Source organism: Nymphaea colorata, chromosome 2 (assembly GCF_008831285.2).
Source record: "Nymphaea colorata isolate Beijing-Zhang1983 chromosome 2, ASM883128v2, whole genome shotgun sequence".
NCBI classification, from domain to species: Eukaryota; Viridiplantae; Streptophyta; class Magnoliopsida; order Nymphaeales; family Nymphaeaceae; genus Nymphaea; species Nymphaea colorata.
Genome location: NC_045139.1, coordinates 16844325 through 16860857, shown reverse-complemented (window position 1 = coordinate 16860857; position 16533 = coordinate 16844325). Strand labels below are relative to the sequence as shown.

The 16533-nt window shown below is 38.0% G+C and overlaps 1 protein-coding gene across 1 annotated transcript; it reads left to right on the top strand.

Annotated features, from left to right (window-relative positions):
* Nucleotides 1–2572: 2572 nt before the first annotated feature.
* LOC116247693 (eukaryotic translation initiation factor 3 subunit A) lies at nt 2573–15484 on the top strand. Its single transcript, XM_031619949.2, has 14 exons — nt 2573–2825; nt 3286–3448; nt 3811–4292; nt 7094–7309; nt 7388–7756; nt 7859–7888; nt 9706–9933; nt 10014–10175; nt 10676–10897; nt 10992–11198; nt 12492–12698; nt 12793–12873; nt 13105–13306; nt 14854–15484. The coding sequence occupies exons 2-14, from the start codon at nt 3403–3405 to the stop codon at nt 15255–15257; spliced, it is 2856 nt and encodes a 951-aa protein (XP_031475809.1). The 5' UTR covers nt 2573–2825; nt 3286–3402; the 3' UTR covers nt 15258–15484.
* The last annotated feature ends 1049 nt before the right edge of the window (nt 15485–16533 follow it).

Sequence of the window (16533 nt, the reverse complement as noted above, 5' to 3'; positions counted from 1 at the left end):
GGAGAATGCCTACCTACCATTTATGTTTGATAGTTGATACATTGACATAAAGTTAGTATGCAGATCTCGTATTCATGGATTTAAGGTTAAATTCATTTCAATTCGACTGTAAATCCATAGTTTTTTACATATAATGTGGATTTAATATTCATATTACTGAGTAGATCTTTCAAACCAACCTTTTAATACAGTCTCGGACTTAAAAGATCCAAGCCTATCAAGAACAACTCTAGAACATACTCGCTACGCATGTCCAAAACGTTTGATTATAAAGCACCATTTCACAAGGCTAAGGTCGTGTGAGGAGAGTTGTTGGATCTTAATTTAAAGGCAAAGGTTTCTCGTGCTTAGATTTACCTTTTTTATATTGACAGTCATAAACTTGAAGAAAACGTCACTTAGAGCCTTTTATTTCAAACTTTTAGTGGATATTATCTGCTGTATATAAAAATGATTTAAACTAAAACATGATTTGCATAAAATTAGTATTTTATAAACGCATTGGGATATTCATATTTTGTTTAATCAAATTTTCAAGCCAACTTAAAATGTCAGGTTTTTATCCCTTAGCCAAGGGGTCTGATATTCCAAACATATATATATATACACACTTACATAGGTTTTAATCCCTTATCCAAGCGATCTAATATTCATCATATATATATATATATGCACCAGTTTGAGGGGTTGCTACTCCCACATTTGATCAGGTGAAAAATCTAAGGGCTTCATTCAATGTGGTAGTCATCACTCTCGAGTCAAACCAGTTAGCTCGATCGTTTGACATGCTTTTGTTAACTTTTATGCCTGTAACTAGTTGTTTTAGACTCGTAGATAACTTGTTTGGATTATGGAAGGGAAAAAATATATATATGGGATGAAAGGAAACAAATATACGAAATGATGGGAATGAATTGAAATAAACAATGAACTAATGATGGAGATGAAAAAAAGGAAATTACCTTATTGGAAGTAAATTATTAAAGTTTGCTTGCAAGGAATTAGTAAGTAAAAAAAAGTAAAAAATGATGTTTGTCCAGCTACATGTAAGGAAACAACATGAACTAAGACAGTTTAAGTTTGTTTACAGTGATGCCCTTTATACTCGCTGAAAATTGTGGTTTACAACTTTATGAAATAACTTAACCAAATAATTAATATATATAGATTTAAATTACATATAAGTAATATATATATATATATATTATTTATTAAACGTGTGCCACACGAAATAAAATCACGGCATTCCTTTTTTAAAATGTTTGATCTCTAGAGCATTTCATCCAAATTACATTTTTCTTTAAAAGCTCTTTATCATGCATGCATGGTATTGGCAGGACATTCTCTAGTGTGTATACGCGTGCAGTGCGAGTATGTAATGATACTAATTCAAACATTCAATAAAAAAAGTTTCGAGTGCTAGCTTCTTCAAGTTCGAGACTATGAAAAAGTTGATTCAAAAAGTTTAAACAGTCGATTCAAGACGTGATATGTCAATTATCTTGAATCTTGCCTTAGTTATAATATGAAAATGCGTTTTGTCCAAAAAGCACGTGGGTTAGAGCGACACCAGAATTTTTTCATGAGGAAGCCGAATTAAAGTTTATAAATGGTCGAAATATTGTTTTTCAAATTTTTATATAAAACAAGTGAAAATTTTAAAACTTTACATGTAAATTAAAAAAAAAGATGTTGAAGTCGGGCCAGGCAACTGCGGGCCTACCTTGGCTCCGCCCCTGATGTTGGGTACTATGTAGGAATGGGATGAGGGGTGGGTGCTTTGACTGACAGCCATGTGTTAGGATGACATACTCCTCATGCTCGCCATGTGTTAATGACATTAATGACTATCTGAATCTACCATACAACTCCTGGTCTAGGTTACTATTGAGATCTGTTTGATAGATATGAATTCCTTATACAATGTTCATGTGACACCCTCATTTAACATAGTTTTATGAAAGCTCGACTTTATGAAAACAAGGGTTTCTAGGCTCGGTTTATGATTCATCAAAAAAACTTGTTTCTTTATTCGGAAAACTATGAGTCAGTTTTGAAGACATTCTTCAGCTGGCCACACAAATTATATAGTTTGCTCAATAGTCGGTACAATTAACTGGATTCATATGGATATGTTGTGACACGATCGAAACCTTATCGGTTTGATACAACTCCTAACTATAGGTATAAAAAAAATGGACGTGGATATGATTATCCGATCAAATTGCTTAAAAAAAGCCAGCACGAAAAACATATTGAGAACTAATTATGAAATTGAATCGAAAACCTGCACTTGAAAAATGACATTCGATGCGATCTGGATTTAGTTTTACATTATGATTATTTTAAATCTCAATCCAGTTATAAATTAAAAACCATTTAGTGGTTTGATTTGTAAAAACTTCGGATCTAAATCTGAAATAGAGGTTCAGATCCAACATCTGATGGCAAGGCAAGCGCGGCCTATTAGACATTTAAAACCTCAGATCTCAGATCTCAAATCCAGATTCTAAAGTCTGCCCCGGATCTCATATCCGAGGCAATCAAGCGCAACGTTAGGGCATAGTCTGGTGCACAAGTTCTCTTCCCCCACATCCGCAGCCACGATCGCCGCAGCCTCTCTCTTTCTCGCAAGGGCATCCGGTGTCTCTCCTCCCCATCCGCCGGAGGCCAGGATCCCGCAGCCGCAGCCGCAGCCTTTCGGGGCATCGTCTCACAAGTAGCAGTGCCTCTCTTCTTTCTCCATCTGCTGCCACGATCTCCCAGCCGCAGAGGCCCCCTCCCTGGCTCTCTTACTCCCTCTCGTGTTCCTCCTGAATCGTTGGGTACGCCCCCTCCCACTCTATCTCTCGCGGGTGCCTCCTGAATGGCTGCATATAGGCTCCCGTCGGAGTTTACCGACCTTTATCTGCCAATGTGCAGATACGATAGGGCAGAGATGATGCATAGTAACAAGCTCGGTGCATCATGTATTGGAATTGTGGTACACAATTAGAGGCAAATTCCATTTCGTGCTTTATGTAGTCCGTTGATTGCTGTGGTCAGTTGCACGGCGCTATTAGACATCTTTATCCCTTGTTGTCTTCGTTGTGAAGAGTTCCTTTCATAAAATTCGTTGAAAGAAGGGTCTTAAATATCGAAGACAAATTGTTAACAGGGATTGGTCTCTTGTCCGGTCGATAGATGGACTTTTTTAGGAATTGAATTTCTTCATCAACTTTCTGAATCGTTCTTTTAGGATTAAAAAGTTTGGCTGTTAATATATTTCAAATTATGACCAAGCAGGTGTTTGTGCGGTGGGGCTACTGTATCTGTCTGTCCTTCACTTAAATGCACGGAGGTTCCCACTTGAGCTGGTAGAGATTACGACTTCCATAAATTTTCGTTACGACTGTGGCAAACATGGCGACTTTTGCAAAGCCAGAGAATGCTCTCAAGCGTGCCGAAGGTGAGCCTTGCCAGTTTGTTATTCAATTGCATATTTAACATTGTATTGATATCCAAAGAACCCAATTGAAAAAAGGTTTTATGCCAAGGTTATTATTCTCTGCGTCATGTTGTATTCTGGTGGATATAAGATATTTTTTCTTGAAAATGCTATTCCCAGTTCAAATAATCTTCAGAAAAATAGGTGAAATAATAAATCTAGCTTGGAGTTTCATTAACTTATTGCAGGAGACTGAAAAAACAAGAGTTTTCATTTGTTTTGTGCTAGAATTGATTTCTTATTGTTTGTCAGGATGTCAGGATATGCTTGTTTGCTTGACAATTGAATATGATGAACTCATGATATCTTGTTCATCAATGCAGAACTGATAAATGTTGGCCAAAAGCAAGCAGCGTTACAAGCTCTCCATGACCTTATAACTTCGAAGAGGTATCGTGCATGGCAGAAGACACTTGAGAGGATCATGTTCAAGTATGTAGAGCTATGTGTTGACATGAGGAGGGGGAGATTCGCAAAGGACGGGTTAATCCAGTACCGTATCATATGTCAGCAAGTAAACGTTAGTTCTCTGGAGGAGGTTATTAAGTATTTTATGCAGCTTTCCACTGAACGAGCAGAGCAAGCCCAAAGCCATGCCCAGGCTCTGGAGATTGCTCTGGATGTCGATGATCTGGAAGCAGACAAGAGACCAGAGGATTTGATGCTGAGTTATGTTAGTGGGGAGAAAGGAAAAGACAGATCTGACCGTGAGCTAGTAACTCCCTGGTTCAAATTTTTGTGGGAAACATACAGAACTGTGCTCGAGATTCTAAGAAACAACTCAAAGATGGAAAATCTCTATGCAGTAAGTTATCCTGTCTAACTGCAATTTTTATTGCTTTCTAGTTTCCAGTTTGCCATGTTATTTTGTTGCTATAAAAAATATTTTTGTTCTTCATATTGCTTTTGGTCTAAGCATGTGAAACCTACAATTTTTTGTGGCAGTAATAAGTATCAAATTGTGAAGCTCTACCTGGTGCATGAGGTTATAAGGAAATTCTGTGGGGGACAATTCTTGAAAGCAGTGTTATTAGATGCGTGCGCATCACATCGCCTCATCCACTCCAACACACTATAGCGTTTGAGTGAAGTGCTGTTGACTTGATGCGTGTGCCTCACCCTTGTGTGGTACACACATCAGGCTGATAGGCGTTTCATGCCTGAGGCGTTGAAATAATTTTCTTCATTTGTTTCAATTTTTTTTGAACTTTTGGCACGTTATTTTCGTTGTTCACTTTGTTTCTTGTGTTTTTATGTGTGCCCAATTGAACAGTTGTAACTTGAAACCTGCAGTGCAAACCCTTTCTCTCTTTGTGCTTTCTTAATATTCACCCTGTAGCAGTAGATTCTTGAGAGGGCCGACGAGTTTCATAGCATCAATTACTATTGCCTGCTGGGCATTGAAATCCCCACTGCTGCCATCGAGTTCCCTCTTCAGTAACCCCTCTCTTTCTTCCTCTCTCTCCCTCTCACTGCTGCAATCGAATCCCCACAACCTGACGAGTTGCGTGTCTTGTTTTTTGTTGCTGCGTCGCCATTTTCTAGCTGCCTCATTGGCTGGAATGGCTGTCTGTTGTCTCTTTCTCAGTCTCTTTCTCTGCACGCCGTCTGCCAACTTAATGTCTGTCTGCTCCTCTTAGATTGCTAACAATAAACAAAAAGTTTTAATCTGGTGCACCTTCAGCAATATGAAAAAGGTTAGGTTATTTTTTATTAGCATCATTTTTAAATATATTTTTCAATCTTCCACATGTTTTTTTATGTGGGATCACATGTTCATCATTCATTTCATCACAAAGTTAATTGTTCTCGTTAATGGCTAACTTAAGGAGACAATGAATCAATCAACACTTCTGCCCCAAACCATACTTAGTGATATTGCCGACATATGTCAGGCTTTGGCCAGTCAACCAAAGTGTTCCCGAGTTTAACTTCATTGGATCTAAAGTAATTGGGTTTATCAATGTCACATGTATTTGGACAAGAGCTTAATCAATTTCCCTTTTTGTTTTGAAATGGTACCCGAACTGATTAGCTTAAGATGAACTTAATCAATGATAGGGTTTTAGGATCTGGTCTACATTCAGACCCAAAGCCCTTTTACACTATACTGCAAACTTAGATGTCTTTATATCTAAATCATTCTTTAATTTGATAGGGTTCGAAATGGTCCTTCACTAAATGTTCTTTAGTTTTTATATTTAAATCATTTCGTCAAATAAGTTTCCAAATGGTTTTTTTTTACTAAATGTTGGCTGGACTATCTGGGGACAAAATCTATATGGACATGACCTTTTTCATTTCTCAAACTAACTCACTGCGAATCTCCATCTTTCAGAAATATTTGTATAATGTATTTGCCTATAGTCTATATTGAATTCTTAGAAGTTGGAACTTCTAGAATGTGTTTTCTCATAGTGAGTTAAAATGAGCTACTAGTATGTTTCTTCTTAGAAGTGGAAGGCCATATTTAGCATTTATTGGGAACACCTTGTGCTGGAATCATGTTTTATATGTTGCGAACATGTGATATTATATATTAAACAATTTTTGACTTGATACTTACGCATCATCACGCGTCGCTTGACTACCCTTCGCTTCACAGGTTTAACACGTCTCTTCGCCTCAATGCACTTAACAACATTGCTTGAAAGTAATTATCCATTTATTCAACAGTTAAAACTGAACGAGTTACAAGCACATGGAAACCTATCTAAAATGCAGTCAGGTAGGAATGTAACATACGCATATTGACACGGACAGGGCCAGACACATGTGTAGACGTGGGTGTGGCTCTGGAATGCCATGCTGGGTGTGGTCTATGCTCCCATAGCTTGAGTCAGCTAACTATGGACTCAATCAACTTTAACTGTGTCCATTTATGTCTTTTCTCAAGTTTAAATAATTTAATATACATTATTTTTGGTATGTTGGTTACTTCGTTTCATTTTTCATGAATTTATGGTTCATGAATATATTGCTTGTTCTTTTGCTTGCTTAAAAGTTAAAAGCGTTATTGTCAATTCAATTTGGTGTGTGTGTATGTGTTTTTGCGGCCATGTCCCCACACCCAAATTTTTCTGAAAACATTTTGCACCTGCATCCATGTAACATAGAGGGAAACCATAAATAATAGCCAAGAATTGTGAATAACTAGATGTTAGGTTGGTGGAAATTGATTACTTTTGGATTGTAAAATGTTATCTCCTTAAAAAGTTTTTGGAGTCTATTTTTTCATAATTTCGAAACACATTCAGCTGTGCACATTTTATTATTCCATTGGTGTACTTGTTGAGCGGATTCGAGATATTGTGACGTGTCTTATGTAATTAATTTGTGATTGTGGTATTAGAGGCTTTAGCTGTGTTTTTAGCTACTTATTGAATGCTAGCTGTGTTTTTAGCTACTTATTGAATGCTAGCATTAGCACACTCTTCTTCTACTTCTGTATCTGGATCTCTTAAAAGTTGAAAGTACTTTACAATTTCCCCAATTTCTTTCAAGTTATTAACTGTTATTTTCAGGTAATATGGCATTAGACTTCATAAACAAATCGTGCATTTTTTCTTGGAACTGGTACCTAGACTTTCTCTTTTTGTTGTACAGATGACAGCTCACAGAGCTTTTCAATTCTGTAAGCAATATAAGCGAACTACTGAGTTTCGTCGCTTATGTGAAATTATAAGAAACCATTTGGCAAACTTAAACAAGTACAGAGACCAAAGGGACCGACCTGACTTGTCAGCTCCAGAGAGTTTGCAGCTTTATTTGGACACCAGGTTTGAGCAGTTGAAAGTTGCTACTGAACTTGAACTGTGGCAGGTTAGTAAGTAATGGGCTTAAGCATTTTTTAGCTGGCATTTGTTATTTGTTATGTAATTGGTGCCTTCCATTTTTCAGGAGGCTTTTCGTTCAGTTGAAGACATACATGGTCTGATGTGCATGGTCAAGAAAACTCCAAAGCCTTCATTAATGGCTGTTTATTATGCCAAGTTGACTGAAATCTTCTGGGTTTCAGAGAGCCATCTTTATCATGCCTATGCTTGGTATAAACTTTATGTACTCCAGAAAAGTTATAACAAGAACCTTACCCAAAAGGATTTGCAGTTGATGGCTTCATCGGTGTTGTTAGCTGCACTTTCAGTTGCCCCTTATGACCATAAGCATGGTGCAGCTCATTTTGAACTTGAGAATGAGAAGGAACGCAATTTCAGGATGGCCAGTCTTCTAAGTTTTAGTCTCGACCCTAAACGTGATAGCAGAGAAGTGGTTATTTTTCCTCCCTTTTCCTTCTTTTTTGGGTTTTCTGCTGTTTACTTTGTTCGATTTGCTCTCCATCTGGTTGTAACATTCAGCTTTGTATTTGAACAGCTTTCGCGGTCAGCACTTCTCTCTGAGTTGGTAAGTGCGTCTGTAACATCAATTTTTGATCATCACATTTCCTGCTATTCTAAGTTGGAGTCACTGATCTTATTGCTTGATTCTGAAGATCAAAATTCACATGATATGATCATCTTGCTATGATTTGAACATATAATTTGCATTTCATCACATTTGTAGTAAAAAATGGAGAAGACACAGGCTTAGGTGTATCAGTCTAGTTCCCTACCCAACCTTGGTTCAGCTGTTCAGGCCTGGTGCCTGTCAACACAGATAAAATTTGGACTAAAATATTAGTTTTATATATTTTGTTTAATATTTGAGGGACTACATTTCAGAGGTTTTTTGTGTTTTGACATTTGGACAGTTGAGACGACTTATTATCTATAGAAGATTAATTTACATTACACAATTTCCTAAAATAGCTGGAAAGCTGGAATTTTTCATTGAGGATGAAATGTTTTATGCTTAATTGCTACATGAAGAATATGATAGTCTAATTAATTTACTATGCTTCCTTTTTTTTTTTGGGTGGGATGGATGATGATTTGATGTTGCCATGCATTCAATAGTATACGAACATGAGCAAAATTTACTGTATTTTGTATGCTAAACTGTTAGTTTGTTTGTACCAATGGGACCACGGGGTTCAGTTTCAGCAGCACATTTTCAAGGTGCTAGTGAAAACTAATCACTCGTGCTTCATTGGCTTTGTAAGTCAAACACCTAAAGGAACGCAAGTCGAAAAATGATTTTCTATGATATCTTTGCTTCTCATACATGGGCTCATAGCGAGATTAATATTTTGTGTTTCTGAATTTTACTTTCTTTCAAAATTTATTTTGACCTATGCAGTTCTGGTTGGTTCTGGCAAAGTACTCACTGGATTTGGCCTTAAGCCTTGAGGTCAATCAAGGCTGAGCCTAGGGCTGGTTGACATGGTCTAACTGTGGTAGAGCCTTATAAAAGTAAACCATGTAGATGTTTGATTTGAACATGATAACATCTGGTTTTCCATGGTATTACCATTAGTTAAGCTAGTCACAAAAAATTGTTTTTTGAAAAAAAAAAACACTTTAAAAACGCAAAAATAAAAGTCAGCCGAAAAAGCAGCAAAAAACACGTTTTTTTGAAAAAATGCTCACGTTTTTTTCATTTTTTTATGTTTCTTGCATTTTTCACGTATTTTATACATTATTTATTTTTTCCTTTTTCTCTGTGTTTTTCACATTTTTTTACCTTTTTACTACCACATTTTAGTTTTCACATTTTACTTTGAAGATCTTCTTTTTTCAAATTGTTTTAAAATTTGCCAAGATTTTTTGAAGAAAAACAACTCTACATAGCATACCCAAGAACAACCTCGCGGTTTGAAATCCATAAACGATATTTGTGCTATGGCATAAACCTACCCTGGAACTTCTTCTTCATCCAAAGTTGAGTTTGGTTGGTGACTGTTCATCTTGGTTTTTCATCAGATTTTAGAGGTGCCTGTGTGAGATTCCTATTTCTTCTATAGATCTTACCTAATTGCTTGCTCTCAAGTTGCTTGCATAAATGTGGCATCGCATGCTCACCAATTTAACATTTTCAAATACTGGATTGGTTAGCATTTAGTTGACTCAAGTATTTATTTATTTGGGTCCTTTCTTTCTGTATCAAGTGTTTTGAAAATGTAAAGATGAAGGTTCTCTTTGTTTATGGAAATTGTCATCAGCATTCTTCTGAATGAAATTATTCTATTTGTTGCTTCCTATTTTTTTTTCTTTTTGCCGAAATTTTTGTTCATTTAGTACAAGCCACCTGGATGATTAAATTAGGATTGCCTTTGTGTTCAGGCTTCCAAGGGAGTCATAACATATGTACCACAGGAAGTCAAAGAACTTTACCATCTTTTAGAAAATGAATTCTTCCCCCTAGATCTTGCATCGAAAGTTGAGCCGTTGTTAAGCAAACTCTCAAAGCTTGGTGATAAACTTTCTTCAGCTTCTCCAGTTCCTGAGGTGCAGCTATCACAATATGTTCCTTCATTGGAAAGGCTTGCAACATTGAGAGTGCTGCAGCAGGTTTCTTATGAGATCCTCCTAATTTTTATTTTTACTTTGGTATCAGGCATTTCAAATGTAACAGGTCTTTTGCTTCTCAGGTTTCTCAGGTATACCAGACAATGAAAATTGAGGTTCTCTCGAGGATGATCCCCTTTTTCAGTTTTTCAGTTGTGGAAAGAGTTTCAGTTGATGCTGTGAAATACAATTTTGTGGCAACGAAGGTTGATCATCTGAAGGGTGTCATATCATTTGATAGCATGGTAAGAGCATTGAATTATAAATCGTCCCATTCGTGGGTGTGGAACATTCAGCGATGCATGTAAATGGACGTGGTTGTCGTCTCAGTTATCTGTACAAATTCTTTTTCGTTGAAGGAACTCATGGTTGGTTTCTGTACATTTGGTTAGCAGATCGTTCAGATGATGTCTGTATTTAGGTATCCCATTCTGGCTTGCCAGTGCAAGGGAATTAGTACTGTTCAGAATAAATAAGGATTCAATCCATCTCTCCTCCAAGAATGCCTGGTATCTTATTTACCTCCAGTAAGAACCTGGTGTTTTTTGTCTGGGTTCAAGAGTGGTTAAGTATTTTTAGAAGACATATTGAAGGATCAGTGCTTGTAAAGTAATTGTCTAAATTCAGGTGGTACTTTGGTGAACATAGAGAAGTACAGACATGTGCTGTCAGCACATTATCTGCAGCCTTTTTTAAGGAAAAATTTATGCCTAAACTGTGCTAATTGTACACTTACTGCATGCAGGACCTTGAGTCGGATAGACTTCGGAATCATCTGACAACTCTGGCAAAACGTCTAAACAAGGCAAGGAACTTAATTTATCCTTCGGAAAAGAAGGCATCCAGATTGGGTGAATCCTTGCCTGCACTAATTGAGGTTATAGACAAGGAGCACAGGAGGCTTCTTGCCCGGAAATCTATTATTGAAAAACGCAAGGAAGAACAGGAGCGCCACATGTTAGAAATGGTACCAAACCTTTCTCTCCTATTGTAGGCTATGTACCTGTGTTGGTTATCCTTTTTCTGGGGCTATTTTATTCTCACTGTTTAATTTTCTTAAGGAACGAGAAGAAGAATCAAAGAGGTTAAAACTTCAGAAGATAACTGAGGAGGCAGAACAGAAGAGGCTTGCTTCTGAGTATTCTCGGAGGGAGGAGCAGCGGATTCGTAGAGAGATAGAGGAGAGAGAACTTGAAGAAGCTCAGGCTCTACTGCAGGAAGCTGAAAAACGCAAAGGAAAGAAAGGAAAGAAGCCTGTTATTGAGGGGGTATGTTCTGTAATTCTACTTCTTGGATAATTTCATGCAGTGCATTGATAGGTATAGTTATCTAAACCAGTAAAAGAAAAGGTGGTTATGATATTCATTCTTTATTGCCTTTATATGGCCATTTTGATCATATATGGCGGCAGACTTGTATTAATCTGGTTTTGTCAGGAAACTTCTTTAACTTGACAAGAATATTCCAGAATGAAAGAAATCTATTCAATTTGTAAAAATAGTGTTGAACTGGTTTGTTGGTCATGTCTTGTGTACCATCTGTGAGGCCATTTTAGTTAATTTATAATGTAGATTAGGGATACTGTTTTGAACTGCTTGTGAAGTGCGTGTAATTCACATCTTAACCAAGTAGTATCCCTTTCTCAACTTAAGTTGATACCATATTTGGTTTCTGATGTTTTTTCTGCAATTTTTTTTGGAGAAAATTCTAGTATCAACTGCCAGTGAAATTGGATGATTCAGTCGGAATGGAAGTTGCTTTTTAATCCTTCATTTGATTTATTAAATTTAACATATGAATCAATATGCAGTTTTTTTTTTTTCTTGACATGTAATTGCTGCATCTATCTTTTCCTCTAATGACCTCCAGAAAAGCTCAAACTATCCTCTGAAACATTTTTCCGAAGCAAAACATTGAATCTGGTCTTCTGTGGCTGGTGTGGGAACAAGGGAAATGGTTATGGCCTTTTCCTGGTCGACTCTGTACTTCATTCCTAGTGTTAAAGTATAAACATGAATGAAACAGCTTTTCTAATGACTGTGTTAGTTCATTTAGAGTTGTGCTAGGGGTTCAGATGTTCACCATTGCAACTTCCTCAAATTGTGAATGGTGAGTGTGCTGAATCGTGTCATTGTTGTACTGATGAAGTGTCATCTCCCGAGATTGGTCATTTCACCTGTCTCGCTTATCAATGATGATGGGTGGTCAATGCTTGTTGTTACGTCGTTTATATCATATACCCTTGGTTATTAAATTTTGTCTTACCCAGATGATTAAGGTTATTAAGAGATTGATCTTTGCCAATATATGGATAGGTCAACCAGCCTATTGAAGTGCCTGCCTGAGAATTAGCTCCACCCTTGCTGGACTTGATTCAGACACCTATCCCAGCTTGCTGGCTTATGGGCTGTCAATTATTTGGCAAGGCAATAGCCTGGTTTACCAGTCTGTCCAGATGGATGAGCCAACAGTTTCTGTGCCAGCAATCAGATGATCTCATAATGGCCATAAGTTAAGGTGATGATCTTAAATAGACTTGTTTCTTATTTTGCTGGTTGCAGGACAAAGTGACCAAGCAAGCGCTGCTTGAGCTGGCTTTGAATGAACAACTCAAAGAACGACATGAGATGGAAAGGAAGCTGCAGAAATTGGCCAAAACAATGGACTATTTGGAGAGAGCAAAAAGGGAGGAAGAGTCACCATTGATTGAAGAAGCATATAAACAGCGCCTGAAAGATGATGAGATCTTCTTTGAACGCCAACAGAGGGTTGCTTAAAATCCTTGACTTGAATTTAGAATTGTTTATGATTCACTTATTTACTGTTGCAATATCATCTTGTCTATTTTTTGAATCTTGGCAGCAAGCTATTGAGCAGAGCAGACAGCAGCATGCAGGAGACCTTCAAGAGAAGAGTAGATTATCTAGAATGGCTGAAAACAAGGTACTCTACTCGAACCATAACTTTGATTGCAAGGAGTAATTTATATATGGAAGAATTCTTTGCAAATGGAAAAACAGTATAACCAGAGTAAAGACTGTTGCCTTATCTCTTATTCATGCTTAGAAGTATAACTTCCCTCTTGACCTCTTCAGTGACTCTTGAGAGCATCTCCATTTTGGTTTCCTCACCAGTTTGTCCTTCTGTCAGTTGATAGTTTGTTACTCGCTGCAGGAAATTTTTGAACAAGAGCTCATTGCACGCCGAAGAGATGAATTTGAACAGTTGAAGAGAGAGAGGGATGAGCGAATTGCTATGATCTTGGCAGAAAGAAGGCAGGAAAGGTTGAGACAAAGGAAGATAATATTTTACAGGCGAGAAGAAGCGGCAAGGCTGACCAGGTTGAAGGAAGAGGAGGAAGCCAGAAAACGTGAAGGTAGCCCTCTTTCTTTGCAAATACCCCATTTTGAACTGTGTCCTTGGATATCCTGATATCTCTCATGTGCTACCTACCTACTCATGTATTCATCCTGCTTAGATGTTGAATCATCTATGTTTTGGTTGATTACTTTGGGCTGTACATGCAACAGGGAAGCACGGCATTAATACCTGTTGGACCCCTGTATGAGTTTTGATGAACTTATGCCAAGAATAACATGATATGAAATTGTTTGAGAAGTCCAAACTTGTTCTGGCACTCCAGTTGTATAATGACTTCCTGCTAAGTGCCAACCATATCTTTAATGTCTCCAGAATCTCGCATAGCCATTTAGAAGTTACACTAACATGTTGAATTTCTTCTTCATTTATGTGGTTGTTTCCTTTCTCCATTCTCTTCTGCAGTTGGAGACAATTTTTTTTTTCTTACTTTCACGGGAAGTATTCCTCTATACAGTTGCTTCTTATCTTCACCATTTTAAGAGGAAGTAGCTCTACCTGTTCTTCAATTTTATGCAGTTAATTTCCAGGTATCTGGAATTCTTTCTTTTGTGGCTTGGCCTGATGCATTTGGGGAAAGTCTTTGATAGTGGGATATTAGCCTGGGCTTTTTCCTTGTCCGCATACAATCATCTTCTTCCCCTTTCTGTTGCTTCCTTCATGCCAATTTTTGGTTCTTCCTTTATCCAATTTTTGTTGTTTTTGCCTTTTGGAGATGCTTTTGTGGATGCTGTTTCACCCAAAAATTTTGAACTCATGGCTGGTTGATTGCCATTTCCTGAGTCATAGACACCCACTGCTAACCTCTTCTGCTTGGATTCACACCAAGGAAACCCTCTTCCTGGGTTACCCAAAGGATACACACCCAGGCATCAAACTTCTAATCTCCAACTTAAAGGTCTGAAAGCTACCATGTGCAGTAAAGGTCTAAAAGCTACCATGTGCAGCAAGGTCAATTGGAGGTCTTGTTAGCTCTGGTTCATAATCTGCATGTGAAGCTGACAATTATGTTCCTGGCCCGTTAAACCCACATCCCTTTAGGTCTTTATGAGAAGCTTTGTGATGAGTAAAAATGGCAAGTTGGATTAAATTCCTAAGGCCACTTGCGCTTTCTCTGTCAGTTGTCAGTGAGCTTTGAGGATAGGCATGGTTCCAAACTTTGATAAAGCAGGTGCTGGAAATTAAATTAGGACTTTTGTACAACTATTTCTGATTCAAGCAATTCCTCTATTGTTTTTTTGCTGGATAGGTAAACAATCCAATCCTGCAGCATGATTGATCTTTCTGACAAAGTCATACCTGGATAAGGTTTTGAACTTGTTGTAATTTTTGAGTTGTGAACAACTTTTGGTGGTTGGAAATTCTGGCCTGCACCACTTTTTTTTGTGTTTTTCCTGACAACGAGAAACGTTATTTAGGGACTTGGTATTAAGCATTGTCACAGCAATCTATGCACGCTGTGTGTCTAAATTCTATCTGCACAGAGTGGTAGCTGTACTGTGTTCTCTATGCATTTGTGGCTGATAAATTGATATTTTTTCTCAGAGGCAGAAAGAAAACGACGTGAAGAAGCTGAACGTAGGGCAAAGCTGGATGAGATTGCGGAGAAACAACGGCAAAGAGAGAGGGAACTTGAGGAAAAAGAAAGGTTGCAAAAGGAGGCTTCACTTGCTAGAACAACTGATGAACCTAGGCATCCTAGGCCACAAGTACCGGTTGCAAAACCAGTAGAAACTGCTGCTGCAGCTGCTGGTCCAACGCCAGGCAAGTACGTTCCCAAGTTTCGGCTTCAGCAGCCAACTGATGGTGGTGGTGCAGCACCACCACCCGAACCAGATAGGTGGGGTCGTACAGATGATCGGCCACCTCGTACAGATGATCGGCGTTCATCATTCTCCAGCTATGGGTCGCGGTCTTCATCTTCATGGTCCTCGTCCAAGCGGTATTAGTAAGAGGGCTGGCTTATTACCACCAGTCCGCATGTGAATCACTGGTGCCTGAAGTTTTGAAAGTCGGATAAATGGTTTGCCTGGGTTTTGCTTTTAGTTGTACTCCTTTTTGTTGAGAGAACAGGTCCTACATGTAACCACTGGTACCTCTTGGATAAACCGATTCTTTGTTTTCTCTTGGAGGTGAACTATTTATTTTCAATTATTTTTTATTGAGTTTCGGTTAATTATCAGAAAGCTTCCCATCGTGAACTCATCTTTGTACATTCTCAGTGAGAGAATATGTTCCAATTCATGTTTCCCCATCCCTAGGGAAAAGATTACAATGATATTTTGGTCCTCCAAATCCTGATAAAATATCCCTTGTGGTCTGATGACCGACTTTAGATGATCATGTACTTTTTACCCAATGGTGCTTGGTCACGGAGCAAAAGGAGCCCCAATTATTGATTCTTGAATGCTTTCCAAGATTCTTTTGCCTTTCTTGATCTATGGGTGGGTAGGCTGCACCAGATTATGTCAAGAGATGCACCTTGTGCATCGACACGTGGACCTTTCAGCTTGAAGATCTTCTCGAGTCCAGCCAGCTAACCTGGTGGATGGGGCTGTAGTAGAATCTTCTGTCTTACAATAATGAGAGATTTTGGTTCTGTTAAGATTTGGTAGTTTTTTTTTTCCTGGAATCTTTCCCTTTAATTCTTAGCTTGAGATCGTGGCACAATTTCTTTAGCATCCATTTATGCTTGTAAAAGTTCGTTCGCATCTTAGTGGACATCCACCTATTAGATTGAACCGCAAAATGTATCTTTGCATGTTTTTTTGTTAGGTCCAACTCCCCATTTCTACTCTCGGAAGTGCTTCTCTTGTTTTGCAAAGTTGATGTCTTGCGTGCCCCGTGTTTTCTCTTATTTATCCATGTTTTGGTAGCATTTATATGATGATGAGTGTGGACGAGTTGACTTCTTTGGGAAATATTGCTTTAACATATATTTAAGATTGATCCAGAAGCGAATAGAGGGGAACTTTTTCTGTTTGGGCAGGTGCTAATGCCGACGTTGTCCTTGTCGCGTTTCTTCAGTCTTGCACTATGCCTCTTAAAATTAAGCTTTTCTACTTTCCTCTTCTCCATTGATAGAAAATGGCAGGATCAGACACTAGTGCAATATGTTGGGTAGCTTTTTATAGATGGTGCAGCTGTCTTGCCTTCTTACGGTATTTGCTTTTCTGTTGAATATCGAGCACAATTTGATGATTTGACACTTAGCTAATAACGTAA